This window comes from Phodopus roborovskii, unplaced genomic scaffold, assembly GCF_943737965.1.
Source record: "Phodopus roborovskii unplaced genomic scaffold, PHOROB, whole genome shotgun sequence".
In the NCBI taxonomy this organism is placed as follows: Eukaryota; Metazoa; Chordata; class Mammalia; order Rodentia; family Cricetidae; genus Phodopus; species Phodopus roborovskii.
Window position 1 is genome coordinate 6,443,156 of NW_026126558.1, and position 27,439 is coordinate 6,470,594.

Here is a 27,439-nt window from a genome sequence, read left to right on the forward strand (position 1 = left end):
GAGCAGATGCCAGGACTGTGAAGGGACAGTGGGGCATGTGTCAATGGCAAGTCAAGCTCCACTGTTTCAAGTGAATCTGGCTCCCACCCTTGACAGGGTAATGATGGGCAGGTATGGTTGCCTGTGCCTCAGTTTCTCCACCTGTAAAGAGATGCCACCGCAGTATGGAGTGCTGAAGGTGATTCATGCACCATGCTGGCAAAGCATTGTTGCCATGTCTGACCCACACCACATGCCCTGTGGGCATCAGTGGATGATTCCACCAAAGCTCTGGGTGACATTCAGAATATTTGTCCCCTATCATCAGGGGTTGCTATGGCTCAGCAGTCTTAACTGGGGCCAGTTAGCTGCATCTCCCAGGTGTGTGCAGCTGCCATGTAACTTCTGGGCTCTAAGAATAAGGAAGAGGTTACATGTGTTATTTATGTTCTATGTTGTCCTTCTTGCTGCCATCATTCTGTGCCATGCTTGGCCACACACTAGGGCTTGGCAGACAGCCTGACTGGCCATCAACTGTTGACTGGCTCTTGTGGTGGTGATTATGGTGTTCTCTTTGTTAGGGAGAAAGAATGGAAGAACTGTTAATAGGGTCCATGCATCCCAGGCCAACGCTCACCCAAGCATCGAGGCTGGGAAGCTATGGGGGTGCTAGTCTGTGCCCCCAAACATCAGCCGAGGACACGTGTGCAGTCTAACTTAGTAACACACCTGTTGTGGTAATGAAAACACTTGTGCTGGGGGCTATTTTTGGCGTCTCTTTAGCTGCTGAGACTGCCCGGCAGCCGCGGGAGGGAAGACAGACAGGCAGTGAGGCGAACAGGCCACCGGGGACCCAGGAGCCCAGAGCAAGGCTGGTAAGCGGGCCTCAGGGAGGACAGGACCAGGCCAGGCTGGGTCCGGTGGGTGGCGGACTAGATAATGTGGACATTGGCATGTCTTAGAAACTACTAAAAGGGCCAGAGCCCTTTCGATAAAATGCTTGACCTTAAAACACAACTCCACCTCTATTAGTGAGGTCTCCGTGGCAACAAGCCATCTCCCGGTCTGGCTGAGGTGACAGCAAGTGGCTCTCATTAGGTTTGACTGCAGCATGTGTGTTAGTGGCTGTCAGAGCTTACTAGTGAGAGGGAAGTCCACCCAGTGGGGTCCTCTGCACTTGGTGTTAGAGAGGCTAGGACCCAGAGCCGTTGCTGTGCTGTATGCAGACATCACTGACCACCCCAGAGCAAGAAGGGTGCGCCCACGCACAGACTTACCCAGGCCTGCTTCTACTAACATATAGTCATTCTGGAACTGGAATGAAGTCTTGAGATCCTTTGGGGAACAAGTGGAAAGACTTCAGCTTCCATGTGCATGTCCCCCACTAGTACAGAAGAGCAGCTTAGAACTGAATGCAGAGTGTTCCATACCTGGTGGCAGCATGGAAACACCAAGGTAGCATGTGAGCCAGCTTTTCTCCCCCCACATGTTCTGAAACTTCTGTCCCTTGGGAGCAGCTGTTGAGGGGTTCCTCGCATAACACCGAACATGCAGACTCTGTCAGGGTTGTGATCTCATGAGGGCCAGCTACCAGGTCAGCTGGAGGCATTTGCAGGCTCCATAAGCCATGGGTTGGAAAACAAGGAAGATGGCTATGCTGTGATCCTAGATCCCACCTCAGAACTTCAGAGTGGCTTGGGTCCTGGCAGAGGGACCTAGGTTTGGCCTATATTGTATATCTAGACTGACCTTGCTGCCCCAACCCTCATGGGTGATATGGGGGTGTCTGAGGACCTGTGAGAGTCCTTGTATTAGGTGACTGTCAGGGTGGAGGTGAGGACAGAGGAATGGGGAGGGGTGTACTCCAAGGGGACTATAACAGCAGCCACACCCACACTGTACCATAACAGCTCTGGGCTGGTTATTGCCTTATACTCATGTGGAAGGATCAGACAGTTGGGGGCCCCCAGCTGGGTCTACTCATGAAGTGTTTATCCCAGGGTCTTAGTGGCCCTGTATGCCTATGTAGATCTAGAACATGCTTATGTGGAACCACCAGCCCTGAACCTAGTTGGTTTATCTGGGCGGGAGCCTCAAGCAATTCTGGGCAAGATAGAGCCAGGCACTGCACTAGTTAGCAAGAAAGGGCTATGTGGGGCCCATAGGGGAAACAGAAACTCCAAGACTGGCCGAGTAGGACTAGGTCCCAAGTCCTGTAGTATTGAGCAGTGGTATGACAGGACCCTGCAAGAGCCATAGACGCCACAGAGATTTGAGGGCTAGGAAAGAGGGACTTAGGTAAAGACTCTACCTCACCTTTCCATGCCCAGCCCTTAGGCCTCCTCCCAGAGCTTGGGTCAAGATGTTCAGGCAGGTGAGGTCTAGAGTGACTTGCTGAGGTACCCACTGCCTGAAGCAAGAGGATACCCCAGGGAAACTCATCTAGAGTCCCTGAACCAGGCAAGCCTAGAGGAATCTTAAGTCTAGAAAGAGGGGTTCCCTCTCTCCCTTGGCACTTAGAACACCACCAGGCCTCACCATGGGTGGAATGAGACAGCTGGGGCCTTGGGGACTGTGGTCTTGAGGTCACCCCAGGCCTGAGAACCTGGCTTCTGCACACTTGGTGAAGGCAGGAGACAGTGGTGCATCCCTAAGGTTAGGAGGCATAAGACAAGAACAAAAGCAACAGTTGAGTGAGTCAGAGGTGTATGAACAAATGTCTACATATAGAGGTAGCCTTCATGACCTGTGAACTCTGACCTGTCTGCAGAGTCTGCTAATCATGCCTTTGTCACTCAGGGATGAGAGGCAAAGGACTCTGTGGCAACCCCTGGCCTTGGCCCTGATACTCTGAGTGGATGGCAGGACCATCTAGTCAGCCATGGCTCAGTGACTTGCAGCCATGATCCTGATCCTGTAGCATGCTTATCAGATGTCTCCTTAGTCACCTGATTGTCCTCAACATGAACTAGCCCTTGGACACAGCCTTCTGTGTCAAAATCTCCTGAAGAATTCAACCAGCTCCTCCCAGGGGTTCTCAGTTGCTCTGCCTGATCTTGAGTCTCATCAGCTCAAGCATTGGGCTACTTGCTGGCAATAGCATTACTGAGGCTTAGAGAGGCTCCCAGGACAGTGCTCAGGGCTGAGGAGAGTCAGGGGTGGGAAAGAGATCGGGTAGAGGGTATTGCTTGAGGCTGTTTCAACAAGGGCAGAGTTGCTGGCCTTTTCTTGGGGTGATGGGGGGTGACTTCTCATTTCCCGTACCATGGGTGAAGAGGCCCAGTGCTTGCTCATAGTGGAAACCTGAGCCAGTCTGGTAGGATGGACTGGGCATTTGCTCATGTGGAGGACCTACAATATTGGCTGGTATGAAGGTCTTGACCTCAAGTCCAGGGTAAGCCCCCAGGGACACTGTAAGCCAACCCCACAAATGTTTGTCTCTGTAGCTACTCCCAGGGTGTGAGCTCTACCATGCTCCTGAATGTGGTACCTGGGGGGAAGGAAGTCACTTTCCCAGTACCAGTTTGCATATCTGTAAGAGTATAACACCCATGAGCAGCACAGTATGGTTGCAAGGATAAAATGGCAGCTGTGTAGTATACTGGACATGGCCGCTCTGAACTCTACTGTCATCATCATTGTCATTTGGGTCATTGATATCATTGTCACCAGGTGTACTTATGATCGTTAAGTGCAATTTTTATGCCTTGTCATAACACTCACGCGGTCCTCCTGCAGTGATGAACGGCAGCAGCCACTCACCTACGGCCATCCATGGTGCCCCATCTACACCCAATGGCTTCAGTAATGGCCCAGCCACCTCATCTACTGCCTCGCTGTCCACACAACACCTGCCCCCTGCATGTGGGGCACGGCAGCTCAGCAAGCTCAAGCGTTTCCTCACCACCCTGCAGCAGTTTGGCAGTGACATCTCGCCTGAGATTGGGGAGCGTGTGCGCACACTGGTACTGGGGCTAGTGGTGAGTCTCCAGGCCATCAGGCACCTGTGTTTCCCATGACAACCACTTTGCCATGGACTCCATCATTATGTCTACAACTCCATTATTCTCTCCTTATCACTCAGGCCAGACCCAGAGTCCCCTCCTTCCTGGGGTGGAGGTGGGGCAGCTGGTTCAGATAGTACATAGGAACCTTTAAATGAGGTGTTTTCTCCTGCAGAACTCAACTCTGACAATCGAAGAATTTCATTCCAAGCTCCAAGAAGCCACCAACTTCCCACTGCGGCCATTCGTCATCCCCTTTCTGAAGGTAACCAAATCCATCCTACCTGAGGGCTCCCTGAGAGGTCCCAGTCCCCAGTCTCCCTTCCTACCCGGCATCGTTCTCAGCTGCCCAGGAATATGGTGCTGACCACTAGATCTGACTAGTTAGGGCTGTAAACTAGTTGCTAGCCATCATGAGTCAGCCACAAAAAAATGTGTATTCTCATCCCTCAGCAGATTTGTTGCCTACTCCATGCCAGAGGCTGTGCAAGGGTCAGGGGATAGCATGAACAGGTAGACAAAGTTCCCTAAAGCAATAACCTTGTAGGAAGAGAGTGGTAGAATTTGGAGATGTGTACAGTAAGGAAATCACGGATGGGTATTTCATGGTGACTGAGAAGGCTGGAGAAAGCTTGGCCAGCGCTCTCAAAGAAACAGAGATAGTATATACAAAGGCCCTGGGGATGGAGGAACAGCAACTGTCCGTGTGGCTGGAATAGAGTGAAGGAATAGGTGTACAGAAGGCAGTGACCAGGTGATAGACAGGCAGGTTTGTGACTGGACAGCAGGGTAATGGATGCAGCCAGAAGATGCTGTGCTAAACACAGGACACAAACTTGGGACTATGGCTGCATGAATGAGTATGATACTGTACTGGATCTCTTTGGTAAAGTAACCAGAGCCCCCAAGCAAGGCAGATTCCTCACCCAAGCCCAAACACTCAGATGCGACTCTGCATTTGTTTGGGGGTGGGGGTGGGTTGGGTTTTGTTTGGTTGGGTTTTGTGGTTTAGTGGTTTTGTTGTTTTCAGTGCTGGGGTTGAACACAGTCTTGTACATGGAAGTGTTCCACTTCTGAGCTACAGCTCTAGCCCTTTCTAAGTTTCCCAGGATGGCCTTGAACTCCTTATACTCCTGCCTCAGCATCCAGTAGTTGGGGTTGCAGGTATACACCACCAAGCTTAGTGAGATGCTGGATTGTAAAATCTGGTAATCTGTACACACACGCACGCACGCACGCACACACGCACGTGCGCGCACACACACACGCGCACACACACACACACACACACACACTTGCTCGCTCACTCACTCACTCACTCACATACTGAGAATGAGCCAAGTCCTCATGTAGGGCCTGTGATACACTGCAGCCTTTCATTCTGAAGCGTGAAGGTGGCATGCTTCCAAATATGTAAGGTCTTTCCACTTAAACCTCTCAGAGAGATGCTAGCATGCCCACACCCTAGGGCACCCACCTCCACTTACAGCTACAGCCTCAGGTTATGCTTCCTGCATGTCTGTTTTCTTCTTTAGTCAAAGTTCAAGGTCAGACCACACAGGGAGTAAGCTCCAAGATGTGAGCCCCTACCTAGCTACCTAGCAGTCACTAGGCTGGCCCCACTCCTCTGTACTCAGCCCCTGTAGCTGGAGTCCTCCCTTCTCTCAGGGTAGTTACATCTGCAAGTTTTTTTAACTGCCTGATTTAGACCAAGAATTGATTATAAAGATCTCTGCACACATGCTCTGTTGACCCCATAGAGGGGGACACACAGGCCCTGACACTGTCGAGTTAGTAAGCAGAAAAACTGAAGCCCTCACTTTTGCATCTGGTAGAGACCCAAGGCTGGGTTTGAGCTTGGGTCTTATATGGTTCAAAGTTCCCACAAAATTCACAGTACATGTCCTACCAGCCTCAATCCTTCTGGCACCTCACAGGTGGACCCCACATGACACCCCATATCCACTGCATCCTCCCTCCCACCCACACCTTGATAGGCTCACACTGCAGCTAGTGACAACAGAGAAGCCTCGGGTGCCAGCGCGTGGGCCCATCTGGCAGTCATTTGCAGTGCGTTGGAGGCCCTCATTCCCTTCACCCTGCACATATTGCTGACTCTGCCACCTCCTGTCTTTGGGATGCCATGCGCCTGCTTATTTTGTCAGAGCCAGTGTTTACAGCAGATGCTCTGTAGCACTGACCACCTTATTTATGCCTGGAATATCCCAGCTTCCAATGCTCATGGTCCCTACCCTCAGTACCCTTTCCACCTAACCTAGTATGGCATCACCCAAAGCAAGTACTGGGCAGAACACCTTGCCCGGCACTGCTTTGTCAAGGGACCATCTCCACTTTCCTTTCTCTCTGCCCACCTCATAGCTCACCCAGGATTTCTGTGCCTCATTGTTAGGAACACCGGTGGTACATCTATCTCCATGATACAGAGCTCTTGGGGTGGAGGGACAGTAAGAACCAAAGGTAAAACCTAAAAATGCGAGGTTGTAGCCAGTCCTTCTAACCGTGTTGCCAAGACAAGAGCCAGAGCACTGGCCCACTCTGCCCAGTCAAGAGCATGGCTTCTTTGCTGGTACAGCAGTGCAGAATCCCAGAACCAATGGTCTAGAAACAGAGGAAGAGCTCAGGCAACTCCAGGTGCCTCACTGCCCTCACTGGATAGGGTCCCCTGTTGGCTGGTCAAGTGAGCCAGCATAGCACCTTACTGAACCTCCTGGCTTCTACAGTGCTTCTCATGGCCACCTCTTGGGATGCCCTTCCAAGAAGAAACTGTTCTGAAGGTGTGGCTGGGCAGAGCTTGGCTCCAACTCCAAGTTCCTCTTGGGTCCTTTCCTAGGCAAGACCAAAGTGCCTGCCACACAAGGGATAGGAAGAACCAAGTTAATTCACCTGGGGCTCACTGGAGCCTATCACACCAGGGCTTCCAGAGCTCTGGTTTACAGATGAGGCAGGAGGCAGTTGTGTGACTTCCCAAGGTCACACAACTCCTCAGTAGCCCAACCAGGGTGAGTGGTCCACCGAGTCTTGAGCTAGACAGCCTGTGGTGGAAGGGCTCTGCAGAGCAAAGTGAGACTCGTGGCTTAGCTGTCACGGTGGTGGTTCTCTTAGTGCCATGTATCCTCTCCCAGAGTCCTATTGAGGAAAAAGATGCTTTAGGTTTTTCTGGACATCAAAATCTCCATGCCAAGTGAAGTTGGGGCCCAGGTACCAGGTAACCAGCTTGGTGTGTCCTCTGAATGATATCTGGGACTTCTGAAGAAGAATGGGGACTTGTTCTTTCTGGGTGAACAGTACTCCTGTACCCCCAGCCAAGGGCTGCTGTGTTTCTGGACTGTTTGGCTAGCCTACCTGATACCTGGGTCCCCTCCACTCTGTCCTATACCTGCCTTCATGGAACTGGACAGTGGGGCTTTTCAGAAGCTGCCCCACCCAAGGCTCCAGCTCCCAGATGGCCCCAGCTGGCCAGAACCCCAGATGTTTCCCCACCCTAACAGCAACCAGATGGTGCTTATGCCCAGCCCCCGCCCCACCATGCTAGCCAAGAAGAGGACAGGGTGGGTGGGGGACTGGTGAGGGAGGAGACTCTGGGCTACTGAGACCTCCCAGGACCTCATCCCAGCTCATGCTTCTGACGTGGTCGGCAGATGGTGAGCTGGCCCCCGTTCAGCTATCCAAACAGAAAAACAGGCTTGGCAGCCACACAGCTCAACAAAAATGCATCGGCTGCCTGATGGGCCGGGTGGATGCGCCAACAGAGACTGAGGAGGCAGAGGCTGGAGAAGGCTGCCCTGGCAGCTTTGAAGCGCATGGGAAAGTTGTGGAGTGTGTTTATTTACAAATACTTAGAACTGCTGGCTCTCCTGAGAGCCCAGCATGCTCAGGGCCAGCCTACCACCCTACTCATGGCAGCTCTGGAAAGCCTGACCACCAGCAATGCCTGGAGACCCTGGGCTAGCACGAGGGTGACATTCAGAGGTTTAGAGATGGAGTCTATGAGCTCTTGTGGCCTCATCTGCAAATGCCGAATCGAACTGTGATGTCATGACTGAGGCTAGGGTTCATGCAGGTCATATTCCCCATGTGCACAGAGCTGCATGGCTGTGGAAGCATATACTGATGTCTGAGGTCCTGCTGTGAGCTTTGTTTCTGGTTGAGGCTAGAAAGTAGGAGGCAGTGGGAAGAGAGGGGATGGTTCTGTGGGGCTTCTGGCCAGTGCATTTTGGGGGGCTAGAGCAGAGATCCTGCAGCAGTTAGGGTCTGCAGGAAGCACCTCTGTTTACCCTGCTCGTGCAATGCGTGCATGTGTGTAGTGTGTAGTGTGTAGTGTGTGTGTGTGTGTGTGTGTGTGTGTGTGTGTTTGTGTTTGCTTGTCCTCTCTGAACCTTGATTTCCTTCTCTGTGCCAAGGGCAGTATAGTGCCTGCTTACACAGGATACACGTAAGGAATATTGGTTGCAGACTGGGAGTAAGCATGGCGATGCAGAAAGTCCATATATTGCTGTGTATCTAGCAGGGCTCAGGCCTGTCACTTCCCTCAATGCAGTGGGAAGGAACAGGAACCTAAGGGATCCAGAGCCCTGAGTCACACAGAGGCAGCCCTGGGCTGTCTACTGGTCTGAACTGACAGTCAATGTGACTAACGTCCCTGTCCTGCCCACAGGCTAATCTTCCACTGCTGCAGCGGGAGCTCCTGCACTGTGCCCGCCTGGCCAAGCAGACGCCTGCCCAGTACCTGGCCCAGCATGAACAACTGCTTCTGGATGCCAGTGCCACCTCCCCGGTCGACTCTTCTGAGCTCCTGCTGGAAGTCAACGAAAACGGCAAGAGGAGAACACCTGACAGGTAACCGCCCTTCACAATTCACAAGGCAGGGAGATGACCCAAGGTGGCCTCTTCCTGTGCATCTGCCTCTGCCACAGCTCTGCCAGACAGCTGGTCTAGTCTGCTGTCTATAGCAGGACTGACCAAATGCTGCTAATACTGCTGCATGCTTCGGGGGCAGGCTAGTGGGCTGGTGACACTGGGTTTTGCGGCATACACTGCCCTGTTTGAGGGATGGACCAAGAGTCTCTGGGATCTCTGGAGGACAGCAGTTCAGGAAGGGGTCTATCCACCAGAACTCATTTTTCTTTGTGCTATTTGTGGACCCTGAGTGACCTGGAGCCTAGGGCCCATGGTGGCTGGGCTAGACTGGACTGGCCACAGAGGTACTGGTTCTACCACTGTACTATGGTGGGGACCACACCTGGCCATGGGACCCTGGGTGTCTCCCTCTCTCCATTCTCCACCAGGAGTTCCAGAGGAGGGAACCACACCCCAGTGGGGCTCCTCTGAGTTTCTGCCCCCACCCTATCTGCTCTCCTCACCTGTTATTACCCTCTGCCCAAGACTGGGGCTGATATCCACTGGCCATCTGTTTTCTCGGTCAGGACCAAAGAGAATGGGTCAGACCGAGACCCTCTGCACCCCGACCACCTCAGTAAGCGGTCCTGCACCCTGAGCCCTGCCCAGCGCTGCAGTCCCAGCAATGGGTTGCCCCACCCTACACCACCCCCGCCCCCACACTATCGCCTCGAGGACATGGCCATGGCCCACCACTTCCGGGACTCCTACCGACACTCTGACCCCCGAGAACTGCGGGAGCGCCATCGGTCCCTTGGTAAGTGGTATGAGAATGCCATCGACCCCTTGAAGTATGGACACAGAGAGTGTGTGAACCCATGTGTCTGCAAGCCTGCCCATGTGTATGAACCTGCATGTGCCTGTGTTAAGAGTTTAAGAGTTTACATGCATTTATTTAGGGGCCCAGTCCGCAGCTGTTTGTACCTATGCTCTAGTGGAAGATACTGAAGCCGTAGTCAGCACCTCATCTGTCCAGTAAGGAAATAGGTGTAAGGAGCCAGTAGCCACACCAGTGCCCTGCTAACCTGACATGCCCCTTCAGAGCCAAGTTGCCCCTTCTCACACACAGAATAGCACTACAACAGAGGGTACTATCTTAGGGACCAGACTTTACCACCCTCCTGGACTGGGCAGCCTAAGGCCAGAGTAGCTGAGGGCAAGGCTAACAGCAGAGCTGCCTGGCTTTCCTTGAATCCAGAAATGGGCTATGTGATGACTGCTCTGTGCCTCAGTTTCTCCCTCTGTCAGAACAGTTGTATAAGGACAGGGGCATTGATAGAGCACCTGGCACACAGTGCACCCCAAGGGCCAGTTGTTGATGACAGGGACAGCAGCTGACACAGAGCATGTGCACTCTGTCATTTCTCAGCCTGTATTCACACCTCCAAGGAAACTGAGGCACAAAGAATACAAGTGGAGCAGCCATGGGTGGTTACAGCAACACCTGCCAAGCCCAGCCAGGCTACACCCCAGTGTGTTGAAAGGGAATGCTAGAAATGACCATCCAGGGTCACTCGGGATACCTATAGGGTCCCAGAACTGGGTCAGCAGAGGCCTCTCCCTACACCCTCACACTGTGGAAGCTTCCAGGGCCTGGGCCTAGGCAGCAGGTGACAGTGTCTGGCTCACCACAGCCGGGTCAGGCAGGTGCTAATTCCCACCCGCTTCTGCTAATGCAAAAATAAACGCCAGCTGTCGCACAGATCTCAGCCTCTATTTTAGTTGGGGCGTTGGCACAGGCCCCTCGTGGGCAACCATAGAGAGTGCTGGATGACGGCTGTGGCCACTCCCTGCCCTTCTGCAGCTCGAGGAAGGCATTTCAGGTTAGGGTGCTAGGAGGTCCTTATGCACTGGTGACAGGTTTAAAGACAGGCTTTGCCCCCAGGAAGCCTGTATTGGCACCAGGTCACCTGCACAGCCTCAGTTACTACATTGGGAGTATTTGACATTGCAGAAAAACCAAGAGAGGTCCATCAAGACCCTCATGCCCCAGCCAGTGGCAACCCACATCCTGCCCCATCCCATTTGACCATCCCCAAGGTCACAGATCCAGCCTGGCCTTATCCCATATACTGCCTCCCCCACTTCCTGCCTGGTAACTATGGACAGACATGACCCCTCAGTTTCCTTATCTGTTATATGGGAAAGATGATGGACGGACCTTCCCTCCCAGTGTCAGAACAGAAAGAAAGGAACGTGTTTAGCATCAAGCCCTGCTTAGGGATATCTCCTCCCCCCCAAACTTACAAGGTCATCTTGGGATCTTTCTAACTATTCACTATGTTAAGAACTAGGCAGGGTCCGGAAACTGAGGTAGAGAGTGGCAAGATAAGGGCCCCAGAATCCCATGGGGAATGAGCCATCCTGGCTTGCTACTTTGTCTGACCCTGCTGCCAGTAGATCTGATCCCAAGATCACACTCAGGGCTGGTAAGCACCCAGGCCAGAATTCAGCCTGGGACCCAAAGGTAAACACAACACACTATCTTTCTTCATGGAGCTGACAGTCTGGGGTTAGAATAAACAGGGAAGTCTTGTACCTAGAGACCAGAGACACACATGGCCTCAGGAATTCCAAAAACTCTACAGCTGTAGAGGGGCCCTGTGGCCTGGACTCTGAGGAATGCATAGGAGTACAGATATTTGAGAGGAAGTCATAAACACATACAAGTTGAGCAGCTGCACAGAGGCCCTGAGGTTTCTGGACCATGATAAGACAGACCCTTAAAGTGGATTTAGAGCTGCCTATCAGAAATAGGCATAGAAAAAGCAAGAGGAGCTGGATTAGAAGGCTAGTAGGAAGGGAATGAATGGTCAAGGAAGAACCAGGGATGACAAGTGTTTTATCCTATTCCTGGTGCCCTCAGGTAGGAATGGTACTTAGGAAGTAGGAGGCACCTGGGAATAGGGGCAGGACCTGAGATCCAAGTTAGAGGTTAGTTATGAGCAAGGGTGGGGCATGGCATCTGCATAGGGCCCTAAATGTGTATTGCCCTTTCTTCAGCCATGACTGGGTCTCGACAAGAAGAAGTGATTGACCATAGGCTCACAGAACGTGAGTGGGCAGAAGAGTGGAAACACCTCAACAGTGTGAGTGTCCAGGTGGGGTTACTGGGCCCCTGTGATTTCCAACTCTGGATCCTAAGGCTGGGGGTAGGGAGCAACACTGAGTCTGGGCTCCTGTGGGTTCAGCATCTCCTGGCAAGGTCTATCTAGTGCCTACTCCTTTATGGGAGCCTGTTCCTTTATGGGAGCATCATTGTCTATAGTTGACCTATCAGGGTGCTGTGAAGAACAGAGACAAGGATGCTGAACAATGCAGACAGGCCCTTCCTCTTCCACTATTTCCTGTTCAAAAACTCTTGCAGAATAGAGCCCCAGTGGTGTAGGACATCTTTAGGGTAGGTGCCTGAGCCCCTGGTCAGGCCAAGTGGACCATGTCTCCATTCATCTAACCATGCACCCTGAAGTATATATCCCTTACCTGCTTCTTTCTTGGAAATGTCCCCAAGGCATATTGCTCTCAGAGTTTCAAAGGAACACCCCCCAAGCCTCTCCCTTGCATCCAAAGAAGTTCCCATTCAAGTTGGGTGCCCATAGGCACTAGGAGCCATTCACTGTTTGTGGGGAGCCAAGGTAGATTTCTGTGCCCTGCCTTCAGGGATGATGAGCTGGCTCCCTGACCACCCCCTCCATGCTGGATGGCCACATCTGGCCACAGCCCCGGTTCCAACGTACTGAAGGCCCTGCCACCCACCTGCAGCTCCTGAACTGCATCATGGATATGGTGGAGAAGACCCGACGATCCCTCACTGTGCTGCGCCGGTGCCAGGAGGCTGACCGTGAAGAACTCAACCACTGGATCCGGTGCTACAGTGACTCTGAGGAAGGGAAGAAGGGCTCCACTCCCACCTCAGCCAGGTCCCTCAACAGCTGCAGTGGCCCTGAGGGGTCTCAGCTAGGTGTGTACCAAGGAAGGACATGGAAGACCTGCAGTGAGGGGTTGCTAGCTTTACACAGTCTCTGTAGATGCAACTAATTCCCCAGAAAGCTAACCAACAGTTATACCTTACTTAAACAGACAGCATCACTTGGAAAAGGGGGCCTTTTTCACTTGCAGAAATATGTCCCAGGTTCTAGTAGGTACAGGCCAAGCTTAGGTGGTGGCACTTAGAGGCTTCTATTTACCCATCCACCACAGGGGTGACCACAGAGACTAGGGGAGGTCTAGGACATGCCCAGTTCCCAGCCTGAATCCATGTCCACAGGCTACAGAGCACACCACCCCAATCTCCCCTTTTCCCTTGTGGCATGTAAAGCCCTCTTTCCCAGGGGAAAAATGTTGGCTTCAAGCCCTGGCCAGAGTGGAAAGGAACCCAATGTGGAACAGGGCAACTAATGCCCAACCTTGTGTATGACACTGTACCTTCATCCTTTTGTTTCAGATCTGCACCGGGATTTCATGCCCAGGACCCTCTCTGGCTATATGCCTGAGGAGATCTGGAGGAAGGCTGGTGAGTAAGGCTATAGGGACAGACCTGGGGACAACCAGACAACCATAAGAAGTGTCTGTGACTCTGATGGACTTCACATGCAGCAAGTTTGTAGATTTATACAAGTTTGGGCTACACACAGGGATGTGCACAAAATGCACAGAGAGAAAGAAACAGAAGGAGAGATACAGAGAGAGGGGGAGAAGAAGGGGAAAGGAGAGAGAATATGAATCAGGTACTTACAGCCAAAGTTCCCATAGTCCCCTTCTGACCCCCATGGATAGGCCCAAGCATAGCCAAGGAGCAGACCTGTTGTCTTCAAGCAGGTCCTTCACAGCAGCAGTTTGCCTGAGCCTATTAGAACAGAATCCTGGGCAACACCAGAACCTGGGGTGAGAACTAGCTTTCACCCTCTGAAGATGCACACCAGAGTGAGGACCATGACCCTGGCAAGTGCAGGTTGTGCTTTGGAAAGTTTACCCATAGCTCTATTCCTCTTGACCAGGGTTTGCACACATGCCCAGGACTCACATATTCGTACTCTGACACTCTTGAGACTGCCAATAAACTTTGCCTTGAATCAGATGGCAGAGCTAGCTACTAGCTGACCAAAATTAGCCATAGAGGTTTTTGGAGGTCCCAGGACATATAGAGAGACACAGGAAGTAGTAGAGAAGCCTTTTGAATTGAGGAAAGAGAAAAGAGGTCACTGGTCGCTTCACCACCACTTCTCTGATCTTCTTTGTTCTTTGATATCTGACTCCCAAGTTTTTATTGATAAGGAATAATTAGATAAACATTTCATCCACAAACCTGTTAGCAAAGGTGTGGGATCATTGACTTGTGCCTTTATGTGCACAGATGCAATGGATGGTAAGCATGTGTGCATACAACTGCATTTAGGCTCCTACACAAGTTGTGAGTGTAGAGGGTCCAGAACCCCAGGTAAGTTAGCCTGGGTGACTGCTGGCCAGTGTGACCACAAGCCCACCTCTGTGCTTCACAGAAGAAGCTGTGAATGAGGTGAAGCGCCAGGCGATGTCAGAACTACAGAAAGCCGTGTCTGATGCAGAGCGCAAAGCCCATGAACTCATCACCACAGAGCGTGCCAAGATGGAACGAGCCCTAGCTGAGGCCAAGCGGCAGGCCTCAGAGGATGCCCTGACTGTCATCAACCAGCAAGAGGACTCCAGTGAGGTAAGGCCCCTGGGTACCTCTATACTCCATGTCTGCCTCCAGACGCACTGTATTCCAAAGGCTGACCAAACCTGGATTAGAACACTACACCTGTGCAACCTCTAGGCCAGTGAGCTCTCTGCTCTCTGTGGTCATGACTGTCACCAGTGGCATAAGCAAGCCTGCAGTCTGTTTAGCACTGTTTGTCAGTAAATGTAGAGATCCATGAAGCCTAGTAAGGCTTTTCCAACCTGCAAGTAGCAGTAATTCAAAGTCCAGTGCGTAATGGCTTGTCTGGGGACCTGGCTCCTGTTGGGGCCCATATTCCATTGAAGCCTGTTGATATCAAACCCTCTCTTCTTTAACATGTGAAGGCAAGAGGTTTAAAGAGACTTCAGGATCCTGGGGTCTCCCTCAGCTTCTGGCAAGCAGGGAGATGCTCAGTGAACAAGAAGGAGAAAGCCATGAGATCTATGACTGAGTGTGTGAATGTCTCAGCACTGTACCCCATTCAACAGGGTGGGTGAAGCAGGACTTTATGAAGACTGTTTCCTCTGCTCCAAGACTTTGGTTGGTAGGATGTCAGGAAGAAAGGAAAAGTCCTTCTGGGAAAGTGATGTATGGGTTTCCCTTTAGGAAGGGACAGGTCTCCAACACTGGAGGGACAAAGCCTGGTAGATCTTGGGCTCACTGGTCTACCATGTTAGCCTAACTGGTAAGTTCTAAGCCAGTGGTTCTCAGCCTTCCTAATGCTGTGACTCTTTAATACAGTTCCTCATGTGATGAACCCCAACCATAATATTATTTTTGTTATTCATAACTGTAATTTTACTACTGTTATGAATCATAATGTAAATATCAGTGTTTTCCAATGGTCTTAGGCAACCCCTGTGAAAGGGTCATTCAACCTCCAAAGGGGTCAAGATACACAAGTTGAGAATCAATGCTCTTAGTCAATGAGAGACCCAATCTTAAAATAATGTCAACAGTATTCAGGAGTGATTCCAGAGATTGCCCTCAAGCTTCTACATGTACATACATACATATGCACCCACACACTCACTTGCTCACGCACACATGCAAACACACACCAGCTCTCAGAGCTCATGAGATGGGCAAAGAGCCAACCACCGGAGTGTTGGATGTTTGGAGGTGAAGAAACTTTGGGAAGTACATCAGTAGATGTGACATCTCAGCAGACCTGGGGGAAAGGGAATAAAGAGTCCTCAGATATCAGAGCCAGCCTGATGAAGAGGCCAGCAAGGCCCTCATGGGTGGAGCAGCATAAGCTGGGGAAGAGCAGGCAGGGGTGAAGCCAGAGACTTTAGAAACTAAATAGAGAAGTAGACTTTGATTGCTGCAGCAGGGGCAGCCTCCCAGTCCCACAGCCCAGACACCTTGCAGGGATCTCCAGCCATCCCCTGAAGGACATACTGCCAGAAAAGGGAATCCTGGTCAATGGCCACCTCTCCTCCCAAAAGGGCCCAGTGAGTGCTTGACAGTTTAGTAGCTTCTTTCCTTTTCCTGGGTAAACCCCTAATCAGGTTTTAGCAGTTGGGAGTGGATGCACAGCTTTCCCCTGCAACACACACACACACACACACACACACACTCTCTCTCTCTCTCTCTCTCTCTCTCTCTCTCTCTCTCTCTCTCTCTCTCTCTCTCAGGTTTTAGCAGTTGGGAGTGGATGCACAGTTTTCCCCTGCAACACACTCTCTCTCTCTCTCTCTCTCTCTCTCTCTCTCTCTCTCTCTCTCTCTCTCTCTCTCTCTCTCTCTCCTCTTCAGCAGTGGCAGGTTATCTGGGCATGTCTGTCTCATTCTGACCATCTCCTTTGCCCTTCTCCATATCCAGAGCTGCTGGAACTGCGGGCGCAAGGCCAGTGAGACTTGTAGTGGCTGTAACGCAGCACGCTACTGTGGGTCCTTTTGTCAGCACAAGGACTGGGAGAAGCACCATCATGTATGCGGCCAGAGTTTGCAGGGCCCCGCAGCTGCAGTGGCTGATCCACTGCCTGGACAGCCTGATGCTACTGCCAGCCCCAGCGAAGCCGGCTCAGCGGGGCCCTCTCGCCCCTGCTCTCCGGGCCCACCAGGCCCACTGGACGCTGCTGTGCCCCGCTGACCTCCAGACCCGACGCCCAGCCCATGGACGCCATGCCCTGCCAATCTCCTGGCCCCACCTTGGCCTACTAGATGCCTGGAGCTAGCCAGGTGGAGTCACTGCTGCTACTGCTTCTCTCCAAAAGAAAACACAGATCCAACGAAACTGCATCAATGCAGCCTCAGCTACCTGACAAGGTCTTGCCAGGACCTCCTACAGCCTCTCTGTCTTCACAAGCATCCTCAGATCACTGCGGAGCTGCAGGCAGTGGCGTTGGCAGAGTATGGCCAGCCCTGCCACTGCTTGTCCCCTCTGTGTCTGTCTCTCTGTTACTGTCTATCTTTCTGTGTCTGCCTCTGTGTGTTTCTTGATGTCTTGGTCTCCCTCTGTTTCCCAGCCCTGATTCTCCCTGTGTCTCTGATCCTGTCTTTGTCTCTGAAGCCCACATGCTTTCTCTGTAATCAGAGAAACCTAATTGGTGGCTTTTATTTTCAGTGAAGAACTTTTGGAGATTTTGTTTTGTTTTGTTGGCAAACAAGCTACTTAGAAATGGACAAAGAACTGTGGGGTTCTCCCCATTCCTTATTAGAAAGGGAAGAAACTGTGATTTTCTATCCAGAGCTGCTGCCTCACCCAGCCAACCCAAGGGGGATCAGCACATGCAGCAGAGATGGTCAGAACAACTTCAATTTCCAACTCAAGAAGCATTTTTTTGTTTCAGGTTTTATTTTATTTCTCTTTTTTATGTCAAAGTCTTTGGCTTTAAGTGAAAAAAATCCAAAAAGGTTTTTTTTTGTTGTTGTTGTTTTGTTTTTAAGCAAAGGAAACATACCTGTAAACTACCTTGCCAGCTAGCCAGCCAAGGATGCCAGACACACCTCTCTCCAAAGGAAATCCAAAAAGCAAACTCAAGAAATCAAAATCCAAAATTTATTTTTATCACTGCCAAAGTATTTTTTCATGGTCTTTCCATTCCTAGGTTTGTTTAGATGTTGGTCTATTATTTTTGTTTTGATTTTTTCTCAGAGGGTGTTAGGTCACTGGGATTTGGTGGGTTGGGCCAAGAAGAAACCTTTTGTTCCTTTTTGACTAGTGGGCAGCATCCTTGCTGGGTAAAGGGGTCAGCAGCAAGGCCACATGACCCTCAGCACCATGTCCAGAAGCCCCAGGCACCATGAGCCTGAGTGTTGTGTGCCCTAGGGTCATGTCTACGTGTCCCTGTATGCAAGGAAGACACCTCCACCTGTCCTCACACCTTCTGTGACTCCTCATAATTCATTTTCCACCTGTGGAAAAAAAGTGCTAAAGTGTTCTTCCCAGAGAGAGCACAATTCCTAAATGAAACTGTGACAATCTTTTGGGTTGATTCTTGACTGCTTTTGAAAGCATAAGGAGACAGCAAATCACGCTTTCTTGGTTTTCCCTCCTCTACCTCTCTGCTCTCCCATTCCCACGCACCTCCATCGAAGCCCTATCTCCTATCTCCCCATCCCCAGTGTCTTGCTGTGGCTACCATCATTTCTTTCGAACTTTTACAGGAAAAAAAAAAAGGAAAAAAAAAACAAAACAAAACACAAAAGCCAGCAGCCACTCTCACCTCACCTGGAAGACTCAAGCCCAGCTGTACATATCCCTGTGTTGCAACCCTAATGTTCGTCTCCAGCCCTGGGAGTGATGGTGATGCTTGCCCACCCACTCCAGCCCTTGCCCACCTTGCCCTTCACCCGCTCAACTCCCTCAAGGATTCAAGGAGGAAATGAAGGAAGGAGGCTCATGCCTGTACCAAACAGAAAGACAGCAGACACAGTCCGGGTCTGCACCTATGTGTGTGGCTGCAGTAAGCTGCAGGCCTAGCGTGCAATATGGGGGAATTACTCCTGATCCCTGGGCCCAAGGGGGCCCTGCCCAGAGCAAGGTGTGCAGCGTGTGTTAATGTGAATGTAAATAGTCTCCACAGAGGTCCCAACCACGGCATCAGTACCGAGGAGATGTTTGCCAAATAAAAAGAAATTAAGACAAACCACAGAAGTATGTGAAATTTAGGAAACACTTTGGAAGGAATCTGAGCTGTGGTCCTATGGGCTTGTTTGGTGGCTGGTATTTCTTCACAACTGTAAAATTCATTCTTTAAGAGAACATTATATGGAAGGATCCTGTTAGGCACCATCAACTTGGTGCTACCCTGAATGGAGCCTGACAGCAACCCTCTCTGAAGGCCAAGGTAGATCTCATCCTCTGGAAGGTTCTTGAGGTCACAGCCCTCCAAGTCCACAGAGATGTATTTTTGTGGGTTTCAGAGAAGCCAGGACACATGGCGGCCTCCTGCCTTTCCTTCTAGTGGACCAGTTGCCCTGAGCGTCTGCCTGCGAACATTGTCTGTGCTGGTAGAGACCCGCCTCCTGTCACAGGAAGCATCACTGGATTCCATTCCCAGATGCACCTCATGCAATGCTTCTTGTCTGTTACCCACAACATGCAGCATCATTGGCCCTTCCAGGAGACCAGGCCAGTGGCCATTCATAGGAAAGAGCTCTGGGTGGCAGTAGGTGGTGAGCACCATGTTTGTGTGGGAAAATAAAGCTAGGCCTTCAGGTTGTACTTAAGAGCTGTATAGTCTCTAGCAGTCTGGGCCAGGAGTCCTGAGGTGGCTTCCCTGATGACCCATGTCCCTGGTGTCAGGACTTGAGAGGGCCTGCACATATGTGGTCCAGCCATTCTGAGGTAGGTCATAGAGGGTCCCTTACCGGAAAGCCCACCAATTTGCTTTAGCTTCCCATACCTCCTTCCCTACCACCCTTATCTACCTTTTAGGAATAAGAAGACCCACCAGGGACAACAAAATGCTGCCCAGCCAAATTAGCCTCCATGAACCAGGTCACATATTTAGGGTTCAGCAGAGACTCCTACCTACATCCTAGCTGTCAGATGCCATTTGATCACAGTGAGTCCCTTGTGTGTAAGATTTGGCCAGCAGCTGTAGACACCCAGGATGAAGGGCCAGCCAGCTGATAGGAAGAGCTCAGCAGTCAAGGCAACTGCAGAATCAGGGTGGCAGTAAGGTGGGGGTGGGGAGGGCTAAGTGAGGAAAAGCTGGAAACGGCAGGAGGGAATCCCAGGCATACTGCTAAATTCTGGCTGGATGTCAGCAGTGTCACCTGAGGCAAGGGGGGTGGGGTCCTGAATCAGGTGCAGAGAGGCCCTGGAAAAGCTGTGGGTGCTGTGGTCAGGCTTCAGCCACCAAAAGCAGAACCAAACAACCTCAAAGCTTTGAAAAGAGCAGGGTCCATGGGAATAATTTGTTGGGAGGTACACCCTGGGTGGCCATAACCATGGCATGCTCCTTGGTTTCAGCCTGCAGTCTGCTTGGGGCTCTACAGAGAGCTGGAGGAGGGTGATACCCCAACCCTGACTCCTGCTGAGAGCCCCTCCTGCTACCTTCTCCAGTTCACAAACCATGGACCCAAGAACAACTGCCAGGTCCTGCCTCCTGGTAGCCACAGACAAACATGAACCAAACCCCTACAGGATATGGCTTTCACAGAGTCTTGCTCCCCAAAAACCCAAACAAAATGCAACTTTATTTCCTGTTCTGAGGCCAAAGCTAAACCAGGAAGGCTGAGTACGGAGGGCAGGTGGCAGACAGGACTCTCCAACCCCCAAGGCCCAGCCTAGATCCTGTGTCATGACCGTATGACTTGTCATATGTCCTGCCTCTCCCACCCTTCCTCTTATCTCCTTGCCCATTCCTGCCCCAAACTCAGACTGGCCTCTCTCCAGTCTGCTGCCTAAGGGCTGCCTAAGAGGATTCTTTCCAGCTCAGTCCCAAGACCTGCACAGGAACAGAGGCCATTGGCTCTCCTCCCACATATGGGAGGTGTATAGGAGGAGCAGGCTGGATTATACCACAGCTTAGGTCCTGTTGCCTGATGGGTGCCAGCCCCCAGAAGGAATCAGTCAACAGGGACATCTGTCAGAAGACCTGAGAAGGTCATTGATGATGGAGGGCAGAATAGGAAGCAGGGCCATGGGCAGTGCTATCTCAAAGCCACAGTGGACAGAGAGCAGGATGGCCCCCAAAGTTCTCTTTTTAGTTTTTCCAAATAAATCATTAGGCTGACACCAAAGTATCATCTCTGGCATCTGTCCATTACTGTGTTCTTCAGCCTAACCACAATGATAGATTGACACTTTCCTGAGTCCACCTTTCTGACTTACCCAGCCATCTTCCCATGAACCCATACGCCTCTACCCATTCATCTTTCTCCACCTACCCTTCCATCTAACTTCCCCATTATCTACCTTCACCCACCTGTTCTCCATCTATCATCATCCATCTGCTCATCTCTCTGTCCACACCATCTAAACTGTCTACCCCACCATCCCAACATACCATCCTTGTGTCTGTCTGTCTTCCAGTCCCACCCACACAGCCATCCACAGATCCATCTTTTCTGTCATCTCCCTACCCACTATACTCAGAGTAGTATCAGCATCCTCTGTGTACCAAAGACACTAGGTCCTCCCCTGCACTCTACTCTGCTTGCCCTGAACTGGCCAGGGGTGCCCTAAGAATATTCACCCATGAGGCAACAGCTCTCAGTGCTCTGCCCCACCACGGCCTGCTTTAGACACCTCCAGAAGTATGAGTTCCAACCGCAGGCATTGTGAACAGCTTGGGCAAGTTCTTATGGCAGCTGTGACACATCTGGACGTTCTTGGGAAGAGAAGGTACCAAGAATGTATGCTGGGAGAAGGTCTATACAGCTCTGGAATGCTGTGTTAGGCAACTGTATTCCCTGAAAGTAGAGGCAGTCCTTGACTCCAGGAGTCTGCCGAGAAGAGGGAATCTCTGAAGAAAAGAGCAAGCCAATGCTGACCTCCCTTGAGACAACAGTACTCTTAGGGCCTTGTTCCTCGGGACACTTAGGTATAATTCCCATCTTGTAAGGATCCCGTGTAGCTCAGAGTCGAACCTGTCTAGTCTTCCCTTACTGGATCCATTGATGGTAAGGGGAATTTGCCAGGTATTTGGGACTATCCACAGGCTCCCCTGATAACTCATTGCTCTTCCTGAAGCTCCTACCATGTAGAGAAGTTTCTGAAATGAGCCTGGGGAGAGATCCCTGAGTTACCATCATGTTGGCAAGAGGAAGAGAAGATAGAGAAACTGGAGGTGAGCGGGTTCAGGGGAACCATCTACTCACTCCTGTAGGTGGCTTACAGACAAAGCTCAGGAAAGTTTGTCAACAATGTGCATAAGTCCCCAAATTCTAGAATACTCTATCTTGTTTTCTGTTCCTTTCCTTTCAGTTCAGCTGGCCCTTAGAGTAGCAACCCAGACTGGGGAACGGGAATGCGGCATCTGACTCAAAAGTGCAGCCTACTCAACATATCCTCAAAGGAACAGGCCTGGCTCCCATCCAGACAAGGCCCAGCAGCCCTCAGCTCACACCATAACTGGGAGGAGCCAAGGGTCAGGCCAAGCACAGCCACACACAGCCTGCCCGGGAACCATTGCTTTTCCATTTCTTTTCCTCCTGCAGGAGTTGGGAGGAGAGTACTGGATGTTTTCTTCATGAAAAGCTGTGGTCCACAGCCCTCCATGTCTGGGTGCTGTGTCATACCACCCACTGCTATCTTCTGCTGTCCTGTATGTCTGCCCTGTGGGCCATGGACACGATGATCAGGTTAATCACATCTGTGTAATAAAGTGAACGTTTGCTATGATGGCTTGCTGCTCCTCCAGACCATTGCGTACACACGATCACCATGTTGAAAGACCACGGTGGATGTGATGTTCAGTTGTACCAGTTGGGGTGGACAAAGGAGGGGAACTTCTGCCCTGTGTGCTGCTGCTACATCCTTGGTAAATGGGGTCCATCTTGGAAGGCTGGACCTTAGGGAGTTCTGGAAAATCCTGGACCCCAACCTGACCTATAGCTGACTGGCTCATTGTTGGGGCCAATTTCTTTGAGCTATCCACGTGAGGAAGACAGTGGGACCTGGCTAAGGGAAACACTAAAGGTTTGAGGGGCACTGAGGACCTGAGGGGGACACTGGATCTGAGGAAACACTAAAGAGATACTTAAGACCTGAGGGGAAACTCAGGACCTGAGAGGACACTGAGGGAATTCTGAAGGGCGTCCTGAGCGGAAGCTCAAGTCTAAAGGGGACACTGGCCCTGAGAAAACACTGAAAGGGGACATAAAACCTGAGAGAACACTGAGGACCTACGAGTGGCACAGCAGAAAAGAGCTATCTCTGTGCTCCCGCCACAGCTGTGTCCTGGCTAAAGGGACTCCCTCTAGAAGCAGATACTGACCATAGTGCTTCAGGCTGCTCTGGTGGCTGCCTAGAGGAAGCGACTGTCCTAACATGGAACACCATGTATTTTTGAAGGCACTGTTGGGAAGGCCAGCATGGGGGTAAGCTGTCCCTAGGCCAGGCGCCTGGCTGGAGCCCCACTGGGCCTGGTGTGTCAGCGATCTCAGGATAGCACAAGGGGGAGGAGAGTGACAAGGTTTTTCCACTGCAGACACTGAGCTCAGAGGAGAGACTGGCCAGGGACTGGGCTCCATCCAGATGGTCTTGGCTTGGACACAGCCTGCCATGTCCTATCTCCCACATGAAAGGCCCAGACAGGACCCCAACAGAGCTTCACACAAAGAGGAGGAGAACGTGTAGGAAGACAACAGTGGCCACTTGTCTATCCCTGTCCAGCTCATCCTGTATGGCCAGCTTGTTCTCTGTGTAGACATGGATGCTGCCTCCAAGTAGCCCTGGCCTGCCAGGAAAGACCTAGGGAAGAAACTGAAGCAGGACTGGGGAGAGGCCAGTAGCCACTCAGTCTCTGGTCAGGACTACTTTATCTCAGGTCATGTGACTATCCTACACAGTCCTTCCTTTATGAGGCATGGAGGTTATGGCAGTTTTTATTATTGTTGTTTATGACAGGGCCTCACTCTGGAGCCCAAGATGGCCTTGCACTTGTGATCTTCCTGCCCCAGAGGCCCAAGTTCTGAGAATAAGTATGAGCCATCGCATGAGGCTCAGCAGAATAGCTTCAAGGAGCATCCGTGCCTATGTCTAGCTAAAAGCCGGCAATATGTAGTAGATATGCCCCTCTGCTGGAAGCCCCAAGAAGGAATCAATGGATGCAGGCTGGCAACAGTCTGGTAGGGTGAGGGCAGAGAGGCAACAACAGATGAGCAGGGCTGGGAATCACTGGACCTGCCTGCATCTGCCAAGTGCCCACCACCCAATTTGTACAGTTCAGCCTTAGCCTCCCTTATGGCAAAAGGGAGTATCTAAATAGTGTCTGAGTGCAATAGGCTCCCTTCTAAAGGTGTCCTGCATAAAGGTGGGGAGGGAAAAGTCTTTGAGGAACTCATGGTTAGAGAAGAATATGGAACCCTACTCTGGATGAGCCCAGGCCTGAGCTCTTTGCCCTCCAGGAGCCCTTGCTCAAACTGACCCAATGTATCCAGATACCCACAGTGCTATCTCTCCCTGAAATCAGTCCTTTTCGTGATTATAATTAGGTAACTTGACCCAGATCTGATTAATTATGCCTATTGTCAGAAGTGTGGTTATGGCATGCTGCACACACCAAGGGAGAATGAACCAAGCTCATGTAAATACCATCCTGCCCTACCCTGTTTGGACCCATCTATACTTTTGAGGGTTTTTTTTTGGGGGGGGGGTTGAGACAAGGATTCTTTGTGTAGTCTTGGCTGTCCTGGAACTAGCTCTGTAGCCCAGGCTGGCCTCAAACTCATAGAGATCTGCCTGTCTCTGCCTCCTGAGTGCTGGGATTAAAGGTGTGTGCCACCACCACCCAGCCTCTTCCCAGTTTTGGGAGTGCAGCTAGTGAGGAAGACAGAGGAGATCTACAACCTTTGGCCCTCTGGTCAACAACTTAGCCCAATCTGGGAGCCTTCCTATGTCCTTTAGTGGAAGCAGCTGGTCAGGGTGAGGACTTAAAAGGGAGGGCCCCAAGGCAGCTGCAGCTGCAGAGGTGAGCAGACCTGAAGAGCCAAGGTTCTCCCAGGGTTACCCAGGTTTGCCCAGCCCACCCTTTTTGCATATCCATGTGGCCCTTCCTGAGCAATGATCTCTTCCCACCCCCTACTGAAGCCTGGCTCCAGAAAGTCTCCTCAGATCCTGAAGCCCAAGGTTGGGGGGCCTGGGGAAAGACTGAAAAGACAGCTTTGGGGCCAGAGTCTGGGACAGGAACAGAGAGTGAGGAGGAAGTTGATAAAGATGAGGAAGATGCAGGCTTCCTGCTGTCCATGCTGGAGGAAGAAACCCTGGCCAAGTCTCCAGTATACAACCAGGTAGCACCCTGTCATGGTCCATAGAGGCAGGTGTGAACCTGGGCATGGGGTGAAGGGAACAGCTGACTAGGAGGTGGAAAGGCCAATGCTCCTATGTGTGATGAAGCCAATGCTGCACACCACAGGGACCTCTCTGATTAGGGGGGAGGAGTCCTGGGGTGGAGGCATCAGGGGCTTCTGGGGCCTGAGCCCCTAATCCTGGACTATGGCTACAGGAAGAACAGGGTGACCTAGGTCATTCCTTAGTAGCCATGACTCTTCTGGGGCTGGCTGGCCACATCTGCCCTCCATCCTAGAGGGGCTTGCAGGTCACCTCCCCCAAGCTTACTGTGGGATGGCCAGCAGGAGTTGGAGGCCATCAAGCTGAAGCTGTGGGCCATGGAGCATGCTGAGGCCCTGCCGGAGCCACCCTATGTACAGAGAAAGGCCACAGAGGAAGAGGGGGCTGAGGTCAGACAGCTGCTGAGCCCTGAGATCATGGGTAGGAACCTGGGGCCCTTGCTGCCCCTGTCCCCAAATGGGTGTACAATTGTCCTCCCAAGTCCTTGACTGCTCAGCTAAGACTCTAAACCCCACCTGCTCTTAATGGAGAAGTACTCAGCATGGACTCTTTGTGAGGACTATTAAGGAGGCATTCTGGCTCACCCCACAGCATCAGGCCTTGCTAACCCACAATGTGACCTTGGGAGCCTGGGGTGACCTTCCCTGAGATCATGAGGAATGGGATCCTCAATGAGGTCCTCCTGCTGGTCCTGAGGTTCTCTCTCTACAGGCTGCTTCTTCCCTGGGACCCCCAAGGAGAAGGTGGAGGCTGACCACAGATCTGTCTATGTAGGCAATGTGAGTAGCAGATAGGGAGTGCCTGGCCCCAATTAGGGCATTCAGCTGGGTGGACACATCAACATTAGCCCTGGCTGGGGCTGGCTAGGAGCTTAAGGCAGGAAGCTGTGGGGTTGTAAACTCAAGTATCTCCCAAGGCCAGAGAGAAGGGGCAGGTCTGATGCTAGTTGCAGCAGAGGAAAGGGTGGGATGTAGCTCCTGGGCAAAACCCATTGAGGCCAGTAGAGCTGAGGTCAAGAATTCTGGTTTCTCAACATGTGCTGCTAAAATTGGGAGTTCCATGAGATTTATTGGTCACACACCTGATATGAGACAATACCTGGGACACAACCAGTTGTCTACATAGGAAGCCCCTTGTCTGGCTCTCAGCAATCAACCCAGGGAAGGAGTGGGTAAAGCCTCAGCCCATTCCAAGCCAGGAGCCAACCAACGTTGGGGGTTGGGTCCCTCTAACCCTAATGCCACAACCACCTCAGCCCTGCCCTTTCTGAGAGCAGGTGGATTATGGAGGCTCTGCTGCTGAGCTGGAGGCCTACTTCAGCCCCTGCGGGGACATTCACCGGGTCACCATCCTGTGTGACAAGTTCTCTGGACACCCAAAAGGGTCAGTGTGGAGCTACAGCAGGCTGGTCAGTGAGGGTGGGGCTGGCCCCTCACTTACTGTCCCATCATCCCATCTCTATCCTCCCCCAGCTATGCCTACATAGAGTTTGCTTCCCAGAGCTCTGTCCAGGCTGCTGTGGAGCTGGATGAGAGCACCTTCCGAGGTCGGGTCATCAAGGTATGTTTTTCCAGGTGTCTCCATGCCCCTGTGAACCACCCTGAGCCATGCTTGCACATTAACTCACAAATTCTTCAACAGGCTCAGAGAGGTGAGAGTATTTGCCCCAGGACACATAACTACCCAGCCTAACCTCCTGGGTATCTTAGTTGGGTGGGCACTGGTCAGAGTTAGGGCATGATGGAAACCCTCAGACTCAGGGTGGGACTTGGTGTGGTGTGGCTTGGGGAGATGAGCCATCCACTGCTGGAGGATGCTGTCCATGACCAGGCATGCCATGTGATCACAGCTGCATCCAAGTGAAAGTGGGTGGATACTTTCTGCCTAAACGGTACCTCCAGGTCAGGAACCCCAAGCCTTGGTCTCAACCTGGACTCTGGCTCTAGGCCACCATGGCAAGAAGTGTACAGAACTGTGTCTTGGACCATGGCATGGGTTCCTTCTGTCCAGGTACTTCCTAAAAGGACGAACTTCCCAGGAATCAGTTCCACAGATCGTGGTGGGCTGCAGACACACCTGGGCAGCAGGGCCCAGCCCTTCCTTCATCGAAGACCTCGGTTCAGACACTATGGACAGAGCCGGTAAGTGGGCCCGAGTGGGGTCTGAGTCTGTAGATCTGAGTGGTAACAGTTTCTGGAGCCTGATCCTGATGCCGGCTATAGCCAATCTGCCCAGCATTATGCTGAGAAGACTATTGTCCCCTCACCTGAGCCTGAACTGGCCAGGGCACTTGGGAAGGGGCTGAATCAGAGCTCATGGTTTCTATCAGCCTAGACAGGCCCTATACAACCTCCCTATCTGGTGGGGA

General features: G+C 51.8%; 2 protein-coding genes across 8 annotated transcripts in view; both read left to right on the plus strand.

Moving 5' to 3' along the window:
- Nucleotides 1-22,401, plus strand: part of Cbfa2t3 (CBFA2/RUNX1 partner transcriptional co-repressor 3) — a 74,546-nt gene extending 52,145 nt beyond the window's left edge. For 5 of the 7 annotated variants that reach the window (XM_051201728.1, XM_051201726.1, XM_051201730.1 and 2 more), the window contains 9 exons: nucleotides 3,718-3,959; nucleotides 4,159-4,248; nucleotides 8,659-8,840; nucleotides 9,428-9,657; nucleotides 11,904-12,001; nucleotides 12,663-12,861; nucleotides 13,345-13,413; nucleotides 14,399-14,589; nucleotides 16,426-22,401. In XM_051201728.1, the coding sequence (XP_051057685.1) occupies nucleotides 3,718-3,959; nucleotides 4,159-4,248; nucleotides 8,659-8,840; nucleotides 9,428-9,657; nucleotides 11,904-12,001; nucleotides 12,663-12,861; nucleotides 13,345-13,413; nucleotides 14,399-14,589; nucleotides 16,426-16,695 (1,571 nt within the window). In that variant the 3' untranslated portion in view covers nucleotides 16,696-22,401. The remainder of the gene's footprint in view (nucleotides 1-3,717; nucleotides 3,960-4,158; nucleotides 4,249-8,658; nucleotides 8,841-9,427; nucleotides 9,658-11,903; nucleotides 12,002-12,662; nucleotides 12,862-13,344; nucleotides 13,414-14,398; nucleotides 14,590-16,425) is intronic. The other 2 variants (XM_051201727.1, XM_051201729.1) reach the window with 1 other exon arrangement.
- A 2,355-nt stretch (nucleotides 22,402-24,756) lies between these two features.
- Pabpn1l (PABPN1 like, cytoplasmic) lies at nucleotides 24,757-27,225 on the plus strand. Its single transcript, XM_051201403.1, has 6 exons — nucleotides 24,757-25,010; nucleotides 25,356-25,491; nucleotides 25,783-25,850; nucleotides 26,348-26,454; nucleotides 26,544-26,631; nucleotides 27,082-27,225. The coding sequence occupies exons 1-6, from the start codon at nucleotides 24,765-24,767 to the stop codon at nucleotides 27,214-27,216; spliced, it is 780 nt and encodes a 259-aa protein (XP_051057360.1). The 5' UTR covers nucleotides 24,757-24,764; the 3' UTR covers nucleotides 27,217-27,225.
- The last annotated feature ends 214 nt before the right edge of the window (nucleotides 27,226-27,439 follow it).

Coding starts and splice junctions, on each gene's coding strand:
- Pabpn1l (XM_051201403.1), top strand. CDS start 24,765: ATGTGGCCCTTCCTGAGCAATGATCTCTTCCCACCCCCTACTGAAGCC. Junction 25,492..25,782: donor GCTGAGCCCTGAGATCATGG/GTAGGAACCTGG, acceptor CTCTCTCTACAG/GCTGCTTCTTCCCTGGGACC. Junction 26,632..27,081: donor TCCGAGGTCGGGTCATCAAG/GTATGTTTTTCC, acceptor CCTTCTGTCCAG/GTACTTCCTAAAAGGACGAA.